The sequence below is a fragment of the Chiloscyllium punctatum genome, chromosome 7 (assembly GCF_047496795.1).
Source record: "Chiloscyllium punctatum isolate Juve2018m chromosome 7, sChiPun1.3, whole genome shotgun sequence".
In the NCBI taxonomy this organism is placed as follows: domain Eukaryota; kingdom Metazoa; phylum Chordata; class Chondrichthyes; order Orectolobiformes; family Hemiscylliidae; genus Chiloscyllium; species Chiloscyllium punctatum.
This window is the reverse complement of record NC_092745.1, coordinates 129580566-129606232: the sequence shown is the minus strand read 5'-3', so window position 1 is coordinate 129606232 and position 25667 is coordinate 129580566. Positions and strand designations below refer to the sequence as shown.

Below are 25667 nucleotides of genomic sequence, written 5' to 3'. Positions count from 1 at the left end.
GGAGAGAGAGAGAGAAACCGGAACAAGGCTGAGCCTCGGTGGAAGCTGCTGTCCGCTCCCTGTGCTAACTATCGCACTCGCTTTCGGCCTGAGCTGGTTGGCAGCGAGAGGCAGGAATGTCAGCTACAGCGAACCTGGGCACCACCAGGAAGATGGTTCAGCAACTGCGCTCCGAGCTGGCCATTAAAAGGCTGAAGGTGAGAGAGAGAGAGAGAGAGCCCAGGGTCAGGGCAGGGCGTGGGGCTGACTCTCCAAACGCCATTCCTGGAGTATTCCCCGGCCCCGGGAGAAAGCAGGAAATGGGAGATTTTGAATGGGGGGGGAGATAGAGGAGGCCAAGTGTGGTTTCACAATTCGTCCCTCAGTCCTGCTCCTTCCCTCCCTCCTCACCCCAGGGTCCAACAGCTGTCTGTCTTCCCCTGGTGAAGGGCTTTTGCCTGAAACGTCGATTTTCCTGCTCCTCGGATGCTGCCTGACCTGCTGTGCTTTTCCAGCACCACTCTAATCTAGGCTCTGATTTCCAGCATCTGCAGTCCTCAATTTCGCCTATCTAACTCCCCCCTTTCAGACATTGCCCCCATTCCTGTTTGGGAATGACTGCTTCATTCATGTCTGATTCCCATCTGAAAGGGATAATCCCCAGGGTGAGCCAATCTCTGTGAGTGAGTGTGAGAGTCAGGAGTCTGTGTGTGTATATGTATGAGAGAGAGAGAGAGAGTCTGGAGTGTGTGTGTGTGTATGTATGAGAGAGTATGAGTGTGTCTGTGTCACTGTGTGTTAGAGAAGAACTTTGTTTTTCACATTCATTTAACCTCAGTTTGTTATCTCTACTCGAAAGCCAGGTAAGAATTTAATGATTTTTATTTCAATGATGCCTATCCTCATCTCTTCATTTGAAATCCAGAGGTGTTCCACTCCCACTGGGAATTGAAGTTTATTCTCTATTTTTGGTGAGCTGCTTTGTCACGTTTTTAGAAACAGCTCTCACGTGTCTTTCTTGGTCTGTGTAAATGACTTTCTGGGGTGTCTCTCATTCCAACATGCATCGCCCCTTTTTGGCCCCACTGTCAAAGAGTCCAGTGCTCATTTCTTCTGTCATTTTTCATTCGAGGTTCACACTGGGTTTGAGAGGAATGTGGGCAGTTCCAGGTTTGAAGATTATACAAAAGCGCCTCTTTGCCTTTTCTCTCGCCAAGCTGTGTCTCAGTTTATAAATCGAATATTCAGACACCAGGGAACAAAATAATCTTTTCTCCCTGCTCTTCTCCCCCCCCCCCCCACCTTCCTTTTCTTTGAAGGGAGATAGAAATTGGCTTTAAGAGCTTCCTTGAGCTGAGCAGTGCCCAAGGCTTTGTAAACTTCCTTGTCAGTACTATGCGGAAGCGAACTTTGAATCATCTGGAAATAAATAATGTTATGGCATTTTAAATTGCAGATCGGATCAAATATTGAGTTAAACCTCAATGCAGGAAATGAACATTTGCTTGTTAGGAGCTATCACTAAATTCAACTGACTGCTGCTCGAAAGCTCCTTGTTTCTGTCAGATTCAGCAATTTTTCATTTGTTGTTCTGTTCACTGTTTGTTTCTGAAATTGACACACTTGTTGTTAAGGCCTGAGCGTGAATCTTGCCTCACAGACAGCCTGCAGGAATCTTACTGACTTGGATTGTGTAAAACATACATTCTGTGGAAGTTCTTGTGAAACAGTGGTACTTTTTGTTATTTTAATTGTTTCTGGGTGCCTATGTAATTCCTAAGTTTTGTAAACAGTTCCCATTGTCTACAGTTTAAACAGTATAGCGTGACTGTGCTCTAGCACATCAGGATCAGCAACATATCACAAACTCATTCTGTATCTGTGTTTCTGCCTCAATTAAAGTTATATGTTTCACAAGTTGGGAGAGTAAACTGAAATTCTCGTGTTGCAGGGTGCACTGAATTGCAACATTTATTCTACAATGGGCGGCATGGTGGCTCAGTGGTTAGCACTGCTGCCTCACAGCACCAGGGTCCCAGGTTCAATTCCAGCCTCTGGTGACTGTGCAAACTCCACACAGACGTTCTCCCAGTGTCTACGTGGGTTTCCTCCAGGTGCTCCGGTTTCCTCCCATCGTCCAAAGATGTGCAGGTTAGGGTGGATTGGCCATGCTAAATTGCCCGTATTGTAGGTGCATTAGTCAGAGGGAGAATGGGTCTGGGTGGGTTACTCTTCGGAGGGTCGATGTGGACTTGTTGGGCCAAAGGGCCTGTTTCCACACTGTAGGGAATCTAATCTAATATGGTTTGCATCCCATTGCCAACACAGCACACTCTCCCCAAGTCCTGAAACCATCAGTGTGCATATTGTGTCATTTTGGTCTGAGAAGCTTTCATTATTGATTTGGAATGTAAATTTAATTTGTAAATCGATATTATTTGAAGGTATTCCTTTTTGTCATGTTAGCTCTTGGCTTGTTCAGTATATTCAGAAACAAAAATGTGGAGGTGCTAGTGTTGGACTGGGATGGAACAAGTCAGAAGTCAGGTTCACTTGACGAAGGAGCAGCCTTCCGAAAGCTTGTGATTTCAGATTAACCTGTTGGGCTATAAGCTGGTGTCATGTGACTTCTGACTTCAGAAACAAAAACAGAAATTGCTGGAAAAGCTCAGCAGGTCTGGCAGCATCTCTGAAGGTAAATCAGAGTTAATGTTTTGAGTCCAGTGACCCTTCCTCAGAACTGATTGTAGATAAGAAAAGGATGTTTTTATGCAGAAGAAAGAGTGGGGAAAGAACGTACAACACAAGGAGCAGGAATAGGCCACCTGACCCTTCGAGCCCACTCCGCCTTTCAATAAGATCATGGCTGATCTTTTTGTGGCCTCACCCATCCTCTCACCATAACCCTTAATTTTTTTGAAAAGTAAAGGAATTATCTACTTAGCTTTAACAACATCCATGAGGAAGCCTCAAGTACTCCACTGGGTAGGGAATTCCAGTGATTCACAATCCCCTGGATGAAATTCCTCAACTCAGTCCTAAAAATGTCCCCTGGTTCTAGTTTTACCTGCCAGTGGAAACAATCCCCCTGCTTCTATCTTTTCAATTCCCTTCATAATTTCTTTCATTTCTATAAGATTCCCCCCTCATTCTACTAAATCCCAATGAATATAACCTTAATCTACTCAGTCTCTCCTCACAAACCAGCCCCCTCAACTCCGGAATCAACCTAGTCACCCTCCTCTGCACCCCCTCCAGTGCCAGTCCATCCTTTCTCAAGTAAGGAGACCAAAACTGCACTCAGTACCCCAGGTGTGGCCTCACCAGCACCTTGTACAGCTGCAACATAACCCCCCTGCTTTTAAACTCAATCCCTTTGGCAATGAAGGACAAAATTCCATTTGCCTTCTTGCCTGTTGTACCTTCAGACCAACCCTCTGTGATTCATGCACAAGGACACCCAGGTCCCTCTGCACAGCAGCATGCTGCAAATTTTTATCATTCAAGTAATAATCCTTTTTACTGTTATTCCTACTAAAATAGGTGACTTCACATTTATTAATATCGTATTCCATTTACCAGACTTTTGCCCACTCACTTAAACTATCTATTCCCTTTGGAAAGTTTCACAGTCCTCTGTACAATTTGCTGTACAATGGGGTAAAGGGGTATGGAGTAAACAATAAGTGGAGATAGAGCCAAAAGAGAGAGAAAAAAACAGTTGGATAGACAAAGGAGTGAATAAAGATCAGCCTGGGAGAATGAATGGTTGCTAATGGGGACTGCTAGTGACTAACAATGAGTTGTGTGTAATAGCAGACTGTGTGATAACAAGTACTGGATTAGTGGTGCTGGAAGAGCACAGCAGTTCAGGCAGCATCCAACGAGCAGCGAAATCAACGTTTCGGGCAAAAGCCCTTCATCAGGAATAAAGGCAGTGAGCCTGAAGCATGGAGAGATAAGCTAGAGGAGGGTGGGGGTGGGGGTGGGGAGAGAGTAGCATAGAGTACAATGGGTGAGTGGGGGAGGAGATGAAGGTGATAGGTCAAGGAGGAGAGGGTGGAGTGGATAGGTGGAAAAGAAGATAGGCAGGTAGGACAAGTCAAGGAGACAGTAACTGCACAACATGGTTGAAGAGCTTCAGAGCAGAGGAAATGACCTGGGAGAACATGGTTGAAGAGCTTCAGAGCTCCATGCTTCAGGCTCACTGCCTTTATTCCTGATGAAGGGCTTTTGCCCGAAACGTTGATTTTGCTGCTCGTTGGATGCTGCCTGAACTGCTGTGCTCTTCCAGCACCACTAATCCAGTATTTGATTTTCAGCATCTGCAGTCATTGTTTTTACCTTGTGTGATAACAAGGCCTGGTGTGTGGGGGTTGGGGTAAGAAAATGGAAGAAGGCATATCCAGGGCGTGTACTCTTTAGAACCATGCTTCGTGTGATTAAATCCACAATAAAGCTCAAAAAAGCTGAGACCATAAGGAATAGGAACAGGAGTAGGCAATTCGGCCCCTCGAGCCTGCTCCAATATTTGACAGGATTGATCCAACATACCTCATTTCCAGCCTTTTCCCTGTAATCCTTAGTTCCCAGACTGTTCAGGAATCTTTTAAAATGTGAGTTTGATTTTGGATTGGGTAGTGGAGGAGAAAACAAGAGCTGTCCTGTGGAAAATGTCACAAGGTGTCTGTAGAAGAATTGGGGGCAATGTGGGTGAAAGGACATTGTCATCATTGCAAAGTGCAGTGGTTCAGCTTAGCTGTATTTTGAGAAGATTAATAAAGGTGGAGGAGGGGATGAGCTCCAAACTGTAAGGGCCAAGTTGGTCAAAGGTTCCCCACCAGCGGTGAGCTGCGAGGAGATGGGAATTCTGAGAAAGTCAGAGTTGGTAGACTTGATATGAGGGGTGGAGGAAGTGGTAAACGAGGAGACAGTGACATAGTGGTAATGTCACCAATAATCCAAATACCAGGCAAAGATTCTGGAGAAGTGGGTTCAAATCCTATCAGGAAAGATAGTGAAATTTGAAATAGATGAAACTCTGGAATAAAAAGCTGTCTCAGGGTGACTATGTCATTGTTGTCAGTTGTTAAAACCAATGGAATTCTCTATTGTCCTTCATGTAAGGACATCTGCCAAAACCTACTCAGTCTGGCCTCCATGTGACTCCAGACCCACAGCAACAACTCAGTGCTCTCTGAGGGTGGGCAGTAAATGCTGTACCAAATTTACATCTGTGGTCAGCAAGGTTTTGGAAAGAATTTTGAGGGATAGGATTTATGACTATTTGGAAAAGCATTGTGTGATTAAAGGCAGTCAGCATGGCTTTGTGAGTGGCAGGTCATGCCTCGCTAATCTTATTGAGTTCTTTGAGGAGGTGACAAGACAGATCAATGAAATCAAGCAGTGGATGTGGTGTATATGAACTTGATTCCTGATGAAGGGCTTTTGCCTGAAACATCGATTTTCCTGCTCCTTGGATCCTGTCTGAACTGCTGTGTTTTTCCAGCACCACTCTAATCCTGTATATAGACTTCAGCAAGGCATTTAATAGGTTCCCTGTGGTAGGCTCATTCATAAAGTCCGGAGGTATGGGATACAGGGAGATTTGGCTATCTGGATTCGGAATTGGTTGGCTGACAGAAGGCAGAGAGTAGTTGTAGATGGAACGTATTCTGCCTGGAGGACAGTGGTGAGTGGTGTCCCACAGGACTTTGTTCTTGGGTCTCTGCTGTTTGTAGTTTTTATAAATGGGTTGAGGGATGGGTTAGTAAATTTGCTGATGACACAAAGGTTGGGGTGCCGTTGATAGTATCGAGGGCTATTGCAGGATGCAGTGCAACACAGACAGGCTGCAGAGCTGGGCTGAGAAATGGCAGATGGTGTTCAACCTGGATAAATGTGAAGTGATGCATTTTGGAAGGTGGAACTTGAATGCTGAATGTAGGATTAAAGACAGGATTCTTCGCAGTGTGGAGGAACAGCGGGATCTTGGTGTTCAAGTGCATACATCCCTCAAAGTTGCCACCCAAGTGGATAGGGTTATTAAGAAAGCAAATGGTGTTTTGACTTTCATTAACAGGGGGATCGAGTTTAAGAGCCGTGAGGTTTTGCTGCAACTCTACAAGTCCCTGGTGAGACCACACTTGGAATACTGTGTCCAGTTCTGGTCGCCCTTCTATAGGAAAAATATAGAGGCTTTGGAGAGGGTGCAAAGAAGGTTTACCAGGATGCTGCCTGGACTAGAGGGCTTGTCTTACAAAGGGAGTTTAACTAAACTCAGACTTTCCTCTCTGGAGGGAAGGAGGAAAAGAGGTGACCTGATCGAGGTGTACAAGGCAATGAGAGACATGGATAGAGTCGATAGCCAGAGACTTTTTCCCAGGGCAGGATTGACTGGTATGACAGGTCATAGTTTTAAGATATTAGAAGGAAGGTATGAAGGAGACGTCAGAGGAAGGTTCTTTACGCAGAGAGTTGTGAATGCATGGAATGCGTTGCCAGATGTGGTAGTGGAATCAGAGTCATTAGGGACATTTAAATGACTGCTGGAATTACACATGGATAGCAGTGAATTTAGGGGCGTGTAGGTTAGGTTATTTTTAGATTAGGAATAATCCTCAGCACAACATCATGGGCTGAAGGGCCTGTTCTGTGCTGTACTTTTCTATGTTCAAAAGTTTACAAGCTAGTTCTCTGGTGCTTTATTGTTTTGGGTTTGCTGTCGTGTATTCGTGCTCCAACTTACAGAACACTGAGAGGCCTGGAAAAAATGGACACGGAGATGATGTTTCCACTAGTAGGAGAGACTAGGACCCGAGACCACAGCCTCCGAGTGAAGGGGGCGACCCTTTGGAACTGAGATGAGGAGGAATTTCTTCAGCCAGAGGATGGGGAATCTATAGAAGTCATTGCCACAGTGGGCTGTGAAGTCATTGAATATTTTCAGACAAAGCTAGTTATGTTCTTGATTAGTATACAATACAATCCAACACAGGAACATGCCCTTCAGTCTACCAAGTCTGCGCCTGATTGTTATTTAGATCTTAACTTATTGACCATACAAGCTTTCTCCCATCCATGTGTCTATTAAAGATATCTCTTAAACATTGCTAATGTGTCCGCTATCACCACCTCCACTGGCAGTCTGTTCCATGCACCCAGCACCCTCCAGGTGCAAGATTTTTCCTGCATTTCTCCCCAAAACATTCCTCCTCTCACCTTGAACCTGTGCCCTTTTGTAGTTGACCTTTCCACCCTGGGAAAAAGCCTCTGACTATCCACCCTATCTATGCCTCTCATAATTTTGTAGGCCTCTATCTCGGCCTCCATCTTTCCAGTGAAAACAATCAGAGTTTATCCAACCTCCTCGTTACTAAAATTTTCCAGTCAAAACAACATCCTGGTAAACCCTCTGTGCACCCTCTCCAAAACATCTAGGTCCTTCTGGTAGTGTGGCGACCAGAACAGGATGCAATATTCCAAATGTGGCCTAACTAAAGTTTTCTACAGCTGTAACCCATAGGCCTGTACGTCCAGATCCTTCTGTATGTCAATGCTCCTAGGGGTTCTATCGTTTATTGTGTAAGCCACACCTGAATTTGATCTTGCAAATGCATCGTCTTGCATTAGTCCAGATTAAACTCCCTCTGCCATTTTTCTGGCAAAATCAGTACTATATCTATATCCCACTGTATCCTTTGACAATCCTCCTCACTATCTGCAACTCTGCCAGTTTCAGTGTCATCTGCAAATTTACTAATCAGAGCACCTACGTTATCCTGCAGATTAGTAAGGGGATCAAGGGTTTATGGGAGAAGTCAGGAGAATGGGACTGAGAAAGATATCAGCCATAATCAAATGGCAGAACACACCTGATGGGCTGAATGGCCTTATTCTGTTCCTATATCTATATCTCAGAGGTAGCTTTACTTTCAATTTAAACGGGTAGAGGGAGCTTGGCTCTGTATGCACTCTGCGCTGTCCCTATCCTGGGAGTTTTTCATTTGATGGGGACAGCGTAGTGGTAGTTTTACTTTGTTTAAAATGGTAGAGGGAGTTTCTACTTTTGGTTTAAAAGAGCAGAGTGTGGGTGTCCATGCAGGGAACCGAGAACTCTGAGAACACCATCGTCTACATTGTGTCTTTAATGAACTAATCCCCCACCCCCAGAACAAATTCCGAGAGAGAACAAGGACTTGAGGAAAGGGATTAGTTTAAAGTAGGAGATGGAGCGATTTGAAGAGGAAATGGCAGATTTTAGGCTCAAACAGCTGAAGGCCTGACCCTTAATTAATATCGAGGAGAAGAACAGAGAGGCCTTGGTGTAATGAGACTGAATATGACAGGAAGGGGCGAGGCCAGGTAGGGATTCGATAACAAACATGAAACAAACAAGCATGCAGGTACAGCAGGTCGTGAAGAAGGCTAATAGCATGCTGGCCTTCATAACAAGAGGGATTGAGTATAGAAGCAAAGAGGTGCTTCTGCAGCTGTACAGGGCCCTGGTGAGACCACACCTGGAGTACTGTGTGCAGTTCTGGTCTCCAAATTTGAGGAAAGACATTCTGGCTATTGAGGGAGTGCAGAGTAGGTTCACGAAGGTCAATTCCTGGAATGGCAGGATTGCCTTACACGGAAAGACTGAAGCGACTGGGCTTGTATACCCTTGAGTTTAGAAGACTGAGAGGGGATCTGATTGAAACGTATAGGATTATGAAAGGACTGGACACTCTGGCAGGAGGAAACATATTTCCGCTGATGGGGAGTGCCAAACCAGAGGACACAACTTAAAAATACGGGGTAGACCATTTAGGACAGAGATGAGGAGAAACTACTTCACCCAGAGAGTGGTGGCTGTGTGGAATGCTCTGCCCCAGAGGGTAGTGGAGGCCCAGTCTCTGGATTCATTTAAGAAAGAATTGGATAGAGCTCTTAAAGATAGTGGAGTCAAGGGTTATGGAGATAAGGCTGGAACAGGATACTGATTGGGAATGATCAGCCATGATCATATTGAATGGCGGTGCAGGCTCGAAGGGCTGAATGGCCTACTCCTGCATCTAAAAAAAAATGCTCAAATGAGGAAATGTGCAACTGAGGGACGATGTAGGTCAGTGAGCACAGGGGAGAAAGGGCTTTGGCCATGTTAGCCATGATGTGGAGGTGCTGGTGTTGGACTGGGGGGTGGACAAGGTTAGATGTCACATGATACCAGGTTATAGTCCAATAACCTGCCCTTTGTACACCAACTGCATTTCTGTCCAGGAACTGGCAGAGAGTAAACCGACCAGATGTCCTACCTCACCAAAACTGACTATCACCACCTCTATAAAAACCAGCTGATCTCGTCCCTTGTTTCCGCCTTGCTCCTTCTGAAACCCAGAATTTGAAATCACAAGCTTTCAGAGCACCACCCCTTCATCACTTCACCTGTCGAAGGAGCAGCCCTCTGAAAGCTTGTGATTTCAAATAAACCTGTTGGGCTGTAACCTGGTCATAGATTCCCTGTAGTGTGGAAACAGGCCCTTCGGCTCAACAAGTCCACACTGACGCTCCGAAGAGTAACCCACCCAGACCCATTCCCCCTACCCTATTACTCTACATTTCCCCTGACTAATCTACCTAGCCTGCATATCGCTGAACACTATGGGAAATTTCCCATGGCCAATTCCCCTGACCTGCACATTTTTGGACTGTGGGAGGAAACCTACGCAGACACCGGGAGAATGTACAAATTCCACACAGACAGTCACCCGAGGCTGGAATCGAACCCGGGTCCCTGGCGCTGTGAGGCAGCAGTGTAATCACTTGGTCATTGTGCTTGCCCTTGGTGCCATGTGACTTCTAACCTTGGGCATGTTAGGTCGCGGCAGAAGTATTTTGGCTAATGCCCATTTCACAGAGGGTAGAATATGGCAGAGTGTGGTAGAATGGTCAAACTGGGAGGTAGAAAAGGCACAATTCCGGGTTTCAGAAGGAGCAAGGCGGAACAAGGGACGAGATCAGCTGGTTTTTATCGAGGTGGTGATAGTCAGTTTTGGTGACTGGTCGGTTTACTCTCTGCCAGTTCCTGGACAGAAATGCAGTTGGCGTATAAAGGGCAGGGTGGGTGATGCTGTTGGAAATGAATGACTTCACTCGCAGCAAGCTGGAATTGTAAAAGTGTCGCCTGCTCCAGGATTGGTCACGTAGCTTTCTGATTTACAGGCAGGGCAGGAGTGGCAGGAGCTGGTGGGACTGTGTTGAGTCCTCACCAACTTCCATGTGGTTTTTGTCTTTGGATGATATTACTAAGGGCAGTATGTTGCGATCAGAGGCTGTCAGTCAAGATGAGAAGGGGTTGCAGGTGATTCTTTTGATGACAATTAAATGCAGTGATTGTCAGGTGCAGGTAGCTCCACCAAGTTATTGCAATATGGAATAAACCTGACAGCACCCAACTAGGCCATGAACTGGTATGGGTTTTAATGGTCTGATAATAGATTAGATTAGATTAGATTAGATTAGATTAGATTAGATTACTTACAGTGTGGAAACAGGCCCTTCGGCCCAACAAGACCACACCGCCCCGCCGAAGCGTAACCCACCCATACCCCTACATCTACCCCTTACCTAACACGACGGGCAATTTAGCATGACCAATTCACCTGACCTGCACATCTTTGGAGTGTGGGAGGAAACCGGAGCACCCGGAGGAAACCCACGCAGACACGGGGAGAACGTGCAAACTCCACACAGTCAGTCGCCTGAGGCGGGAATTGAACCCGGGTCTCTGGCGCTGTGAGGCAGCAGTGCTAACCACTGTGCCACCGTGCCGCCCATGTGGTGATATACTGGGGTGATATAACACACTTCTCTCAGTTCATCACCAAGGGCAGCTCTCAATCCTTGCTGCATCACCGCCACCACCTGCTGCCTTGTGACTGACAGCTGCTTTCAGAACTTACTCGAAACTGAGAGCCTTAGTAATTTAATTGAGAGCAGATGTAGGCCATTCGGCCCTTCACACCTGCTCAGCCATTCAGTCTGATCATGACTCATTCTCTGTCTCAGTACAATATTCCCACTTTCTCTCCTTACCTGTTCATGCCTTTAAAATCTGAAAGTTTTATCTATCTATCTTGAACCCATTCAGTGACTTGTGTGATAGAGACTTCCACAGGTTCATTACCCTTTGAAAGAAGAAATGGTTCTTTGATCTGAAATGGTCTACTCCATAACCTGAGACTGTGTCCCTGAACCTAGATTCCCCTGGCAGGGAAAACATCCTTCCTCTATCTAGACCTTCCATCCTGCTAGAATTTTGTTTATTTCCATCTTCTTCTAATGTAAACTGGCTATTTGAATCCCTTACAGATAAAATAATTTGATTAAAAAATGTTGGAAGCAACATAAGCTATGATGACAGTAAAACTGCTAATTGTCTTCCAAAGAACATCAATTGAAATAATGTTCAATTGGCAACTTTGACCTGTGTAATGTGATTACACTGATGCCTTCTGTTCCACTCTCACCTCCAGCTTTATGATTAAGCATGATCTTAATATCGTCTATAGCTTTTCTATGAAGTCTCATTTAAGGAGATATAGATGATATTATAAAGTCTCTAAAGTTCTTTCTGGATTCCCGATCTGGCCTCCTCCAATGTTCTAATTTCCCGTCTCAATTCTTATTATGCTTGGGATTGGACTTGGCAAAGGAGAAAGTGAGGACTGCAGATGTTGGAGATCAGAGTCAAAAAGTGTGGTGCTGGAAAAGCACAGCTGGCCAGGCAGCATCCGAGGAGCAGGAGAGTCGATGTTTCAAGCTCTTACTGATGAAGAGCTTATGTTCGAAACGTCAACCCTCCTGGTCCTCCTCGAATGCTGCCTGACCGGCTGTGCTTTTCCAGCACCACACTTTTTGACCTCCTCCTCTTCCCCCCCCCCCCCACCCGTCTCTTTCCCCCCCCCCCACACCCGTCTCTCTTTTCCCCCCCCCCCCACACCCGTCTCTTCCCCCCCCCCCCCCCCCACCCCCCCACCCGTCTCCCCCCCCACCCGTCTCCCCCCCCCACACCCCTCTCCAAGACTTAGAGTCATACAGCATAGAAACAGACCTTTGGTCCAATCAGTCCATGCCGAACATAATCCCAAACTGAACTAGTCCTACCTGTCTGCTCCAGGCCCATATCCCTTCAAACCTTTCCTATTCAGGTACTTATCCAAATGTCTTTTAAGCGTTGTAATTATACCCATATTCACCACTTCCTCAGGAAGTTCATTCCACATCTGAACCACACATGTGTAACAAAACAAATTTGCCCCATATGTCGTTTTGAAATGTGTTACTGGATCTTTCCATCTTGGAATCGTTATGACACAGACAAGAACACTTGAAATCATAACCATTTGTAGGACAGGAGAAGGGTGTGCTGATTGGTTAGTGTGAGAGACAGCTTGCCCAAAAATCAACACATTCTTTTCCTGTTTTGTAAACCGTTGTAAACTTTTTAAACTTGGATTCTGGTCCTGCTATTCTTGTACTTAAGAGTCATAGTGTTGTACAGCATGGAAACAGACCATTTGGTCCAACTCATCCATGCCAACTAGAAATCCTAAATTAATCTAGTCCTATTTGGCACGTATCCCTCTAAACCCTGATGAAGGACTCTGGCCTGAAATGTCAATTTTTTCCTGCTTCTTGGATGCTGCCTGACCTGCTGTGCTTTTCCAGCACCACACTCTCGACTCTGATCTCCAGCATCTGCAGTTCCCACTGTCTCCCTCTAAACCCTTCCTATTGCTGATGAGTGTGAAATAAAACATTCAAATTAGGCAGCATTATTTTCTTTGGTCTATTGGAACAATGTTACTGGCCTCCCTTTCCCTACCCATTGGTTTGGAGAGCAATGTATTGCTATTTCCACTAGCCTATGACTTTTATTTAATTTTGCTGAAATGTGCAGCTCACACCATGATCGGAAATAAAGGAACAGGAGTAGGCCATTCGGTCCATCGAGTCTGCCCTGCTATCCTGGTCAAACACCTCAATATCATTTGCCCACATTTTCTTTGGAACCCAATATGCCACTGGATTCAGAAGTCTATCCACCTTTACTATACGTGTATCAATTTTACTTTTCTACTCCCCCTGGGGTAACAAATTCCTAAGATTCACAATCCTTGAAGTCGAACATTTTCTCCAATCTCGGCTCTAAATGACACCCCTCTCATCTTTAAACAGTATCCTGTGGATCTAAACCCCCATTCCCCCATCCCCACCAAGCAAGGGAAACATTTTCTGCCTCTACCCTGACTAACTCTTTAAGTATTTTGTAAGATTTCAATGAGATCACTTCTCACTCTGAGAAACAGGCTCAGTTTGCCTTATCGTGCTTCGCGGGTCAGTCCTGTCATCCTGGGAGCAAATCTGGTGAACCTTTGCTGTTCTCTCTCTGTGGCAATAATCTATTTCCTGAAATAAGGAGATCAAAACTGTACAGAGTACTCCAGCTCTGGTCTAACCAAGTTCTGTTACAATTGAAGCAAGCTTTCATTCCTCCTCTACTCAAATCCTTTTGTGATAAAAGGCGAACGTTCTATTAGCTTGCTACACCTACATAGAGTCATAGAGATGTACAGCACAGAATCTTCAGTCCAACTCAGACTGACCAGATATCTTAATCTAGCCCCATTTTCCAACACTTGGGCTATATCCCTCTAAACCCTTCCTATTCATATACCCATCCAGATACCTTTTAAATGTTGCAATTGTACCAGCCTGCACCACTTCCTCTGGCAACTCATTCTATACACGTACCACTCTCTGCGTGAAAAGGTTGCCCCTTAGGTCCCTTTTATATCTTTCCCCTCTCACCCTAAACCTATGCCCTCTAGTTCTGGACTCCCCCACCCCAGGGAAAAGATCTTGTCTATTTATCCTACCCATGCCCCTCATGATTTTATAAGTTTCTATAAGGTCACCCCTCAGCCTCCGCTCCAGTGAAAACAGCCCCAGCCTGTTCAGCCTCTCCCCGTAGCTCAAATCCTCCAATCCTGGCAACATCTTTGTAATTTTTTTCTGAACTGTTTCAAGTTTCACAACACATTTTTGATAGGAGGGAGACCAGAACTGCACGCAATATTCCAAAAGTAGCCTAACCAATGCCCTGTACAACTGCAACATGACCTCCCAACTCCTGTACTCAATACAGTGGTCAACAAAGTGTTAGCCTTCAGTGAATTATAGACCAGGAAACCTACCTTTTACGAGAAGAAGTGCAGGAAATCCCTAAGGCTCTTTGTACAAAACAGTCCAACCCATGACCACTTCCATCTGGAAGGAGAAGGGCAGCAGGTTCATGGGAACACCACAGTCTCTAAATTTCCCTCCAGCCATTCACCATCTTCACTTGGAAATATATTGCCGTCCCTTCGTTGTTGCTGGGTCAAAATCCTGGAATTCTCTCCCTAAGGGCACTGTGGGTGTCCCTACAACAAAAGATCTGCAGCAGTTCCAGAAGGCAGCTCGTCACCACTTTATCCAGAGTTTTTGTAAGTGGTTGATAAAGGCTGGCTCAGCCACTGATGCCCACAACCCAAGAGTGAATAAAATACACTCAGGCCCCTTTGCACACTTACATTTTTTCTACACTCTATCCATTTTAGAAGTACACTGCACGTCTGGTCTTCTTACCAAATTGGACAACCTCTAATTTTACCTCTAATTGAATTAGTTTCCTACTAAAACCTGTAGCTGATCCAGTACAGCTATGTAAGAATGACATCACTGGTGCTGAAGCCTTATCGTTCTGCACTTGTCTGGTTTGTTTTAAATGGAGGCATCATCTGACCTTTCGAATAGATATGGCTTATACTTTTCCCTCAAACAACGCTCAAAACAAATGATCAGGGCTTTTGTGATGTAGTGGTAGTGTCCCTGATTCTGAGCCAGGAAACACAGCTTCAAATCCCACTTGCTTCAGATGTGCATAATAATATCCCTAAACAGGTTAATTAAACACAAAGTAAATGATCTAGTCCATTTGTTTGTAGGACTCTATTACATGTAAATTGGCAGTGAAAATGGTGATTTGCAATTGGGTACTACTTCAGTTTGCTGAATTTCTGCTAGAATTCAATTGTATTTTACACAAGCGAAACAGCCACTTAACCCAAATATCTGTGCCTGTCTCATGTTCTACACAGACATTAGTCCCATCTTTCCCTGTCATTTCTAATAATAATAATTTCACTATCATGTGTCACAATACTGTTTCTGTTACGAGGTTACTGTGTCCTTGAGTTTTTTTTCAGAGAAGGGGTAATTGGCCACGCTCCAAGTTTGAATGGTTCATGAGGGCTTTCTGTTTACCCTAACAGATAATACCTCCAGCTTAAGACTTACATGTCTTATAAAAAAGCAAAATCAAAGGGGAGTGGCCAGCTAGCTACACAGCTAGTCTTCATTTGAGGTTAGGGATTTTCTCAGTTCAGAACTTTAGTTCAGTTACAACAGGGGATGTGCGAAACCTGTCGGACTTCTCTCTCTCTCCTTGCAAACTGTAAGCCTTTGTTTGATTTTACCTTTTGTGTTAAAAAGTACGTGTATTTGGATGGTTGCAAGTATTTTCAGAGCAGCATCATTATGTTGGGTTTGGATAGGATTAGTTATCCGATATTCTGTTTTCTGTTCTTTGTGTTTCCTCCCGTAATTTTGTAAATAAATTCTGTTTGTTTAAAACTCGGCAGTTGACCCAGCTAATTTACACCGGAATATCCATAACTAACTAAGCAAATAGCAAAGTTACGGTCTGCGCTAACTGCTTAAAAATGTTTTGAGGAGTCTGGCCTAATCCATAACACATGCTTCCTCCTAAATGCATCAATGCTTTTTGGTCTGGAAGGATATTCTTGCGTTGGAGACTGTCCTGCAAAGATTCACTAAATTGCTCCGGGGATAGGGAAATGGGCAGTAGGTCTCCCATAATGAGAAGTTGAGTAAACTGGACAGATATTCTCTAGGGTTTAGATGATTAAGAGGTGATCTCATTAAAATAAGTCAGATTCTGAAGGGGTTTCACAGGATCGATGCTGAGAGATTATTTCTGCTGGTTAAGGTATTCACAACACTGGGGCCCAATCCCAGGATAAGGGCCGATCATTTAGGACAGATATGAGAAATATTTTCACTCAACGAGGATTTTTTGAAATTCTTTCCACCAGAGGATTGTAGATTGTCTGTCACTGAATATATTTAAGGCTGCGATAGATTTTATTTTGTTTTGGTGACCTGGGGAATCAAAAGGAGATAAGGAGCAAGTGGGAAAGCAGAATTGAAACTCGAGAACAACCATGGTCATAGTGAATAACTGAGCAGGTTCCATGAGGTATGAGTGTCATGTGGTCAGCATTGAGAAGGTGGAATGGGCCAATGTAGTATGAGCTGAGTCAGAAGGGTCTTTCACATGAAGTTGTTTCAGAATATTCCTGTAAAAAGCAAAGGTGGTCCATTCAAATCCAGGACGCTCTACATGCCAAAGGAAATGTTGGATAAAGTGACATAGAAAAAGGTGTTTTTATGACAAGCAAAGGTATAGAATACAGTAGGAAGAAAAACATAGGCAGAATCTGAATGCGGCCGGAAACTAAAAAAATAATTTTGCAAGAAGGAAAGGGAGAACTAATTTAAAAGTTGGAGTGTGCCATAGTATTTTTATGGGTTACTAACATATTTCACAGAGAGATCAGGGAATCTTCAGCTGGTAACAGTGTGAGTGCCAAAGAGCACGAGTGGGGTTGAAGATGAGGGAGTGGAGATATCAGATAGAATAAAGACCGAGCAGCTGGATAGGAGTTAACTTCATTTAAATGATGCATTACCAGGTCCATGTGATTGAATCCTTGGTTGCTAGGGGGTTGGAAATAACAGTACTTCTTGAATAAATTTCTCCTTGTGTCAGTCCTAAATGGCCTTTCCTGTATTCTTAATGTTCCTTAAATGCTGTGCTAAGGGACTCCATTGCACAGCTGTTTAGAGTTGGTGCAAGCAGCTGGCCTGAGGAGGTGCTTCCATCACCTTCCAAATTCGACAGTGGGGAGGAGTATTCGGTGTGACTTGGCGTACTCCCCCTATAATTGGGAGCAGGTCTTTGTCCTCTCTGATACTTTCAAATCTTCCCCTACACTCACGCCTCTCCCAGTGACTCAGAAAATGCCGACTCTGGCACAGGCACTGCTGGCGTTTACCTCTCTCTCTCTCTGTTTGCAGATATAAAATGATTCTTTTGTTGTTGTGCTGGATCTTTAATGACTAATTCCTATGAGCCACTCTTCAGTGTTTTGGGTGGTAAGTCAGAACTACTTAAGAATGAAGATAGAATAGAATCCTTACAGTGCAGAAAGAGGCCACTCAGCCCATTGGGTCAGTAAAAACAATGACTGCAGATGCTGGAAACCAGATTCTGGATTAGTGGTGCTGGAAGAGCACAGCAGTTCAGGCAGCATCCAAGGAGCAGCAAAATCGACGTTTTGGGCAAAAGCCCTTCATCAGGAATAAAGGCAGTGGGCCTGAAGCATGGAGAGATAAGCTAGAGGAGGGTGGGGTGGGAGAAAGTAGCATAGAGTACAATGGGTGAGTGGGGGAGGGGATGAAGGAGGAGAGGGTGGAGTGGATAGGTGGAAAAGAAGATAGGCAGGTAGGACAAGTCATGGAGACAGTTACTGAGCTGGAAGTTTAGAACTAGGGTGAGGTGGGGGAAGGGGAAATGAGGAAACTGTTGAAGTCCACATTGATGCCCTGGGGTTGAAGTGTTCCGAGGCGGAAGATGAGGCGTTCTTCCTCCAGGGCCTCCTTCACCGCCGCTCCCTCACCACCAGACGCCTGGAGGAAGAACGCCTAATCTTCTGCCTTGGAACACTTCAACCCCAAGGCATCAATGTGGACTTCACCAGTTTCCTCATTTCCCCTTCTCCCACCTCACCCTAGTTTTAAACTTCCAGCTCAGTAACTGTCCCCATGACTTTTCCGGACTTGTCCTACCTGCCTATCTCCTTTTCCACCTATCCACTCCACCCTCTCCTCCTTGACCTATCACCTTCATCCCCTCCCCCACTCACCCATTGTACTCTATGCTACTTTCTCCCCACCCCCACCCTCCTCTAGCTTATCTCTCCACGCTTCAGGCTCACTGCCTTTATTCCTGATGAAGGGCTTTTGCCCGAAACGTCGATTTCAAAGCCATTGGGTCTGTACCAACCCACCAAAGAGCATCCCACTCTAACCTGGAGCATTGACCATGTCTAATCCACCTAACCTGCACATCCCTGGACACTACAGGGAAATTTAGCATGCGCAATCTGCTCACCTTGGCTTGGCAACAATACATGTATTAGGTGAACATGAGGACTTGCAGATGCTGCAGATTAGTGTTGAGAGTGTGGTGCTGGAAAAGCACAGCAGGTCAGGCAGCATCCAAGGAGGAGGAGAATTGATATTTCAGGCAAAAGGCCTTCAACAGCAAAAAGGCTGGGAGCCTCAGGGGTGGAGAGATAAATGGAAGGGGGTTGGGGCTAGGGGAAAAGGTAGCTGAGAGTGTGATAGGTGGATGGAGTTGGGGTTAACGCTGATAGGTCGGAGGGTGGAGCAGATAGGTGGGAAGGAAGATTGACTGGTGGGACAGATCATGAGGTCAGTGCTGACATGGAAGGTTGGAACTGGAGTAAGGTGGTGGGAGGGAAAATGAGGAAACTGGTGAAATCCATGGAATTGGAGGGTCCCGAGGCATAAGATGATGCATTCTTCCTCCAGGCATTGGGTGGTGAGGGAGTGGTGATGGAGGAGGCCCAGGACCTGCATGTCCTCGGCAGAGTGGGTGGGGGAGTTGAACTGTTCGGCCAAGGGGTGTGGAGTTGGTTGGTGTGGGTGTCCCAGAGATGTTCCCTGAAGTGCTCTGTGAGTAGACGTCCTGTTCGTCAGTCTAGAGGAGACCGCATTGAGAGCACCGGATATAGTAAATGACATGTGTGGAAGTGCAGGTGAAACTTTGGATGTAGAAGGCTCCTTTGGGGCCTTGGATGGTGGTGAGAGAGGCAGTGTGGGCAATTCCTGCGGTGGCAGGGGAAGGTGCCAGGAGGGAAGGATAGGTTGTCAGGGGTGGGGCGTGGACCTTACAAGATAGTCGCAGAGGGAATGGTCTTTCCCGAAAGCAGATAGGGGTGGGGAGGGAAATATATCCCCGCTGGTGGGGTCCATTGTAGGAATTGTGGGAGGATGATCTGATGTATAGGGAGGTTGGTGGGATGGAAGGTGAGGACCGAGGGTGTTCTGTCCTTGTTACAGTTGGAGGGGTGGGATTTGAGGACGGAGGTGCGGGAAGTGAATGTGATGCGTTGGAGGGCATCTTCAACCACATGGGAGGGGAAATTGCGGTCTTTAAAGAAGGAGGCCATCTGTTCTGTGGTGGAACTGGTCCTCCTGGGAGCAGATGCGGTGGAAGCGGAGGAATTGGGAATACGGGATGGCATTTTTGCAGGAGGCAGGGTGAGAGGAGGTGTAATCTAGGTAGCTGTGGGAGTCAGTGGGTTTGTAAAAAATGTCAGTGTTGATGGAGATGGCGTGGTCCAGGAAGGGGAGGGAGGTGTCAGAGATGGTCCAGGTAAATTTAAGGTCAGGGTGGAATGTGTTGGTGAAGTTGATGAACTGTTCGACCTCCTCGCGGGAGCACGAGGTGGCGCCGATGCAGTCATCAATATAGCGGAGGAAGAGGTGGGGAGTGGTGCCAGTGTAACTACGGAAGATGGACTGTTCTGCCTAACCGACAAAGAGACAGGCATAGCTGGGGCCCATACGGGTGCCCATGGCTACCCCTTTCATCTGGAGGAAGTGGGAGGATTTAAATGAGAAATTGTTGAGGGTGAATTGTTGAGAGTGTGGTGCTGGAAAAGCTCAGCAGGTCAGGCAGCATCCGAGGAGCAGGAAAATTGACTGCCTTGGGACCTTCTGTCCCCAGGGCATCTATGTGGATTTCACCAGTTTCCTCACTTCCCCTCCCCCCAGCTTACCCCAGTTCCAACCCTCCAGCTCAGCACGTCCTCTTGACCTGTCCCATCTGTCCATCTTCCTTCCCACCGATCCACTCCACCCTCCTCTCTGACCTATCACCTTTAGCCCCACCTCCATCCACCTATTGCACTCTCAGCTACCTTCCGCCCAGTGTCACCCTTCTCCCATTTATCTCACCACCCCTGAGGCTCCCAGCCTCATTCCTGATGAAGGGCCTTTGCCCGAAACATTGATTTTTCTGCTTCTCGGATGCTCCCTGATCTGCTGTGCTTTTCCAGCATCACACTCTCAGCAATACATGTGTTACCTCATCAATAAACCTGTCTCCCCAAAGTCATTCAACTTGGAAATGATAGTGTGGTCTTAATCTATTGGTAGAATGAACTAACTCTCCAGTTGCCACTTTGTTCTTATAGTTTAGATCAGAGTGGTGCTGTCTGACCTGCTGTGCTTTTCCAGCACCACTCTGATCCTAAACTCTGGTTTCCAGCATCTGCAGTCCTCACTTTTACCTACTTTGTTCTTATAGCATACCTGTCAGGAGAGAGTGGTTATTTCAATTGTCATAGTACCATAAGGTGCAGGAGCAGAATGAGGCCATTGGGCCCATTTCATCCTGGCTGGTACGTTTCTCAACCCCCTTCTCCTGCCTCTTTCCTGTAACCCTTTTACTGACCATGAACCTATCTGGCTCAGTTGTACACATACTCAATGACTTGGCCTCCACAGCCCTCTGCAGTAATTAACTCCACAGATTCCCCACCCTCAGAATTCCTGTGCCTGTAGTGTCTCGAGGGCTCTTACCTAGGGAACAACCTTCGAACACAATTACTTGCAAACTCCTCCAATCTTCAAAATGACTGGGAAAGCTAGAACATTAGCCCACATCTTTGGGACTGTGCCCAGGACTGGTGCTGGACTGTGATTTGATTGATTTAATTTGATTTGCTTTATTGTCACATGTACCGAAGTACAGTGAAAAGCTTTGTTTGCGTGCAGTACAGGCAGATCATAGTAAGCAAGGACATGCAGATCCTGGAGTGAGAAAAAACGTGAACAGAGTGAGATGTCCAGGTTACACCACATAGGGCATGTGCTCGTTAAGATCAGCATTAGCAAGATCTGCATTATTGAAGCTAGAAAGTCCATTCATCAGTTTAATAAAGACTGGGGAAAAAAGCTGTTCCTGAACCTGCTGGTGCGTGTGTTCAATCTTCCGTATCTTCTGCCTGATGGCAGAGGTTGTAGGAGAGAGATCCTGGGGTGGGAGAGGTCTTTGAAGTTGGCAGCCTTTTCACAGCAACAAGAAGTGCTCTCTGCAGTGCACCTTTAACAGTTGGTGAAGGCCCTTATAGACATGCCAAATTTCCTGAGCTGTCTGGGGAAGAAGAGACATTGTTGTGCCGCCTTGACCAGGACAGGACATCGGTTAGTGTCACTCCTGGGAACTTGACGCTGTCCACTCTTTCAACCTCAGTTCAGTTTCTTTCTGGAGTCAATGCTCAATTCTTTAGATGTTGAAAGAGAGATTGTTCTAATTGCGCCAGGTCATCAAGCCCCCTGTCTTCCTGCTGTATTCTGCCTTGTCATTGTTCGATATCCGCCCCACCACGGTGGTGTCATGATCAAACATGTAGATGGTGTTCGTTTGGAATTTGGCAACACAGTCATGGATTTACAGGGAGTATAGCAGGGGGCTGAGCACACATCCTTGGGGGGTCTTCAGTGTTGAGTGTTATCATGGAGGATGTGCTGTAGTTTCCTCACTGATTGCGGTCTGTGGGTCAGGAAGCTGATGGTCCAGTTACAGAGGGCGGACCCGAGACGAAGGTCTTGGAGTTTTGAGATCAGTCTGGAGGGGATGATGCTTTTGAAGGCGGAGCTATAGTCGATGAGCAGGACTGGGCAGTAGTCACTAAGGCACGTTGCATGTGATTTCTTCTTGAAGCAGGTGGGGACTCCGGCTTGTAGGTGGGAGAAGTTGAAGATGCCGGTGAATATCTCCGCCAGTTGGTCAGCTCCGGATCTGAGTGCTCAGCCGGGAACACTGTCCGGGCCCGTCACTTTCCTTTGGTTGACTCCCAGGAAAACCGATCTGGCGTCTGCAGTGGTGACCGAGGGAACAGGTGTGCCTGGGGCTGGCAGGGGCAGGTGGCACCATGCCAATGACATTCTGCTCAAACCGAGCACTGAGAGCATTGAGTATGTCAGGGAGGGATGTGCCTGTGTCTGCTATCTGGCTCTGCTTCATGTTGTATCCTGTAATGCTGTTTAGGCCGTGCCACAGGCAGCTGGAGTCTGTATGGTTGGGTCTGGTCCTGCCTCCTGATGGCTTGGTGCAAATCATCTCTGGATTTCCTGCATAGGTCTGAGTCATCTGATTTGGTCTGGTCTTCAGTAGGGAGTGGATTTCCTGGATCATCCAACATTTCCAATTGGGGAGCAACTTGGATTGACTTGTTTGGCACACTGTCAGGGTTATGTCAGATAGAGAGAATGATCAAGACTGGACCGTATACATGTGCATGGACCAAATGGCCTATATCTTTACTGTCCATGCTGTACAATGGACTAGCTGCTTTTACCCGGTTTTCCAAGTCCCTGTATAAACTAGTGTTCTTTCTCTTATTGGAGGGAGTTTCACTGTTTCTCCTCACTATGGTTTACAGTGATGTGTCACAGTGATGTGTCACAGTGACGGTCCGCAGGCTTTGTTTATCGTGGGACACCCCTTCCTCTCTCCAAGCTTCAGTCTTCAGATGGTGACATAAAATAGTGGAAGAGAAATGGGTTTACAGTTAATGAATTGCAAGTGTTACACAGGAAGCATATTTTCACAATGTGAAAGTAATCTGGCTCACATGCTATGTTCTCTCTCTCTCACGCTCTCTCTCGAATGTAATGCTGCTTTCCCAGAAGCTAATACAAGTGGCTTACTCAGAAGCGTGAGCACATTTTCAGCTCCTCAACACTCCCCGAGATCTCAATTCTGGTATTATAAAACCCCCAAGGAGGGGGCATTTTGTTGAAAATAATTACAAGTGGGTATCCCTGCCAATCTTTGTGGCAGTATCATCCTGATGTTCTCTGAGACTAATGTATTTTCCCTCTTTTGCCAGACAGTTCATGAAACCGTCTCCTGCTCCTGGGTAGTATAATTTTACTTGGTGCATTGAAAGGTTCACATGACTCAAAGACAAGTTTGACCAGAATATTAATCATGAAATTGATTACCAGCAGCAGAGTTGAGTCCATCATGGAAAGAACTGTAACTTTAACTCCTGTCTCTTCTCTCCACCTTCTCCAACCCCTCCCTCTTGTATTCCCCCCAAAACACACAGGTATCTCAAGCAGCTGCAGATCTGAAGCAGTTCTGTCTGCAGAATGCCCAGCAGGATCCATTATTGACGGGAATACACCCAAACACCAATCCTTTCCGGCCAGCCAAACCCTGTTTGCTGTTGTAGCTAGAATGGGATTCTACTTTCTTTTGGTAAGTATTCTTCAAAACTAATATACAATTGTAATTGGTATTTTAAAATTTATGTTTTTACTTTGTTCATGGGCTGAGGGTGTCACGAGCTAGGCCAGCTTTCCTGACCCATTCCAAATTGCTCAGAGGAATTTACCGATGCCTGTGAAATCATTGCCATTTGTCAGGAAAGCTCCATCTGGAAGCTAAGTACCAGCGTGGTCTGCTGTACAAAATAACAAAGAAGGAGAATTACAGCACAGGAACAGGCCCTCCGGCGCTCCAAGCCTGTGCCGATTCTCATGCCCTCACTAAACTAAAAAACAAACCACCTGCCCGTAATCAGTCGATATCCCTCTATTCCCTCCCTATTCATGTACCATCTAGTGTCTCTTAAAAGTTGCCAACGTGCTGCTTCCCCCACCACCCCTTCTGGCAATGCGTTCCAGGCTCCTACCACGCTCTGCGTGAAAAACTTCCCTCACACATCTCCCTTAAACTTGCCCCCTCTCCCCCTAAACTTACGCCCTCTTGTCATTGAAACTTCAACCCTGGGAAAAAGCCTCTCACTATCCACCCCATCTCTGCCTCATCATTGTGTAGACCTCTATCAGGTTTCCTGTACTGTATACTGTTCTTTCTGTAAAGCTGTTCACTTCATTATCCTTATTGTCTAAATCTTGTAACTAAAGAAGCTGTGCCTAGCTACGTTTGTATCTAAGTTGATGCTGTAATTGGCAAAGTATAAACCTTTCACTGTTCTGACTGAGTATATGATTCTGGATTAGTGGTGCTGGAAGAGCACAGCAGTTCAGGCAGCATCTGAGGAGCAGTAAAATCAACATTTTGGGCAAAAGCCCTTCATCAGGAATACCCTTCATCAGACCCCACCCCTCCAACCGTAACAAGGACAGAACGCCCCTGGTGCTGACCTTCCACCCTACCAACCTTTGCATATCATGCACCACCTGACTGAGTATATAAGACTATAAAGGCTGTTCTATTCTAATGTCCTTTAGGGTAGGAAAGATTAGATTAGATTACTTACTGTGTAGAAACAGGCCCTTCGGCCCAACAAATCCACACCGACCCTCCGTTTAGCAACCCACCCAGACCAGATATGGGCCAAATACTGGCAAATGGGACTAGATTAATTTAGGATACCTGGTCAGCATGGATGGGTTTGACCGAAGGGTCTGTTTCTGTGCTGTACATCTCTATGACTCTATTCTTTATCTCAGAGTTATTTAAATGAATGAATTTCAGTTCTCTAGCTGTCGTGCTAGGATTTGACTCCTGTCTGTGAATCGCATGTTTGTAACATCCCATCTCTAGAAACACAGACATTAGTAACAAGAATTAGTAACTTAGGAAGGGGTGGTGAAAGTGGGATAATGGTCCAAATGTGCTAATATTTATAGAAGGGTGGGGGACTTTATATTTCCACAGTTAGACATAAATATAATTTATGCTGCCAATGATAAAATAAGGTACAGGAATTAAAACAAAATCCAGCAGATATTGGAAATCTGAAATAAAACCAAAATGTGCTAGAGAAACTGTGGGTCTGGCAGCATCTGTGGGGAGAAAGCAGAGTTCATGTTTCCAGTCTAATATGATTCTTTGGTTAGCTCAGTTAGCTGGACGGCTGGTCTGTGATGCTAATGGTGTGGGTTCAATTTCTGCACCAGCCAAAGTTAGCATCGTCTCAACATCTCCCCTCGTCTAAGCTGGGGTGGCCCTTGGGTTAAACCATCACCAGTTGGCTCTTTCTCTGTATCTCTCTCTCTGTTGCAGATCCTACCTGCTGTAAAGTAATTGTTTGTCCTTGTTTTCCCTTTTTTTGCAGGTTTCTGGGTCATATGTGGGAAATTCACCCTTTGGTGCATGTTCTGAAAACAATGAAGATGTTTACACTAATCTTGATTCTCAGTGGCCTTTGAACCATTGGATGAGCCATGTTGGAGCTGTTTTTAAAATCCTCTTGAAATCTGTGCCAACTTTCCTTACTTTCACTTTTGTAAATTCTTTGATACTGATCTCCACCGACCTCATTGAAGCGATGAGGTGCTGTACGTACAGTTTTAGTTGTTGCTTCTGCAAAGTCCTGTTTCTAGAGAGATTTGTACCTGTTCACTGTTTAGAGGAACATTTCAATAAAGATCTGAAATGA

The 25667-nt window shown here is 45.7% G+C and overlaps 2 protein-coding genes across 2 annotated transcripts in view; one reads left to right on the top strand and one right to left on the bottom strand.

Annotated features, from left to right (window-relative positions):
• LOC140480130 (guanine nucleotide-binding protein G(I)/G(S)/G(O) subunit gamma-5-like) lies at positions 1 to 25667 on the top strand. Its single transcript, XM_072574823.1, has 3 exons — positions 1 to 197; positions 23364 to 23515; positions 25344 to 25667. The coding sequence occupies exons 1-2, from the start codon at positions 117 to 119 to the stop codon at positions 23487 to 23489; spliced, it is 207 nt and encodes a 68-aa protein (XP_072430924.1). The 5' UTR covers positions 1 to 116; the 3' UTR covers positions 23490 to 23515; positions 25344 to 25667.
• Positions 20999 to 25667, bottom strand: part of rpf1 (ribosome production factor 1 homolog) — a 40284-nt gene continuing 35615 nt past the window's right edge. Inside the window, exon 10 of the transcript XR_011961193.1 lies at positions 20999 to 22775. The gene's annotated coding sequence lies outside the window, so the exon portion shown is untranslated. The remainder of the gene's footprint in view (positions 22776 to 25667) is intronic.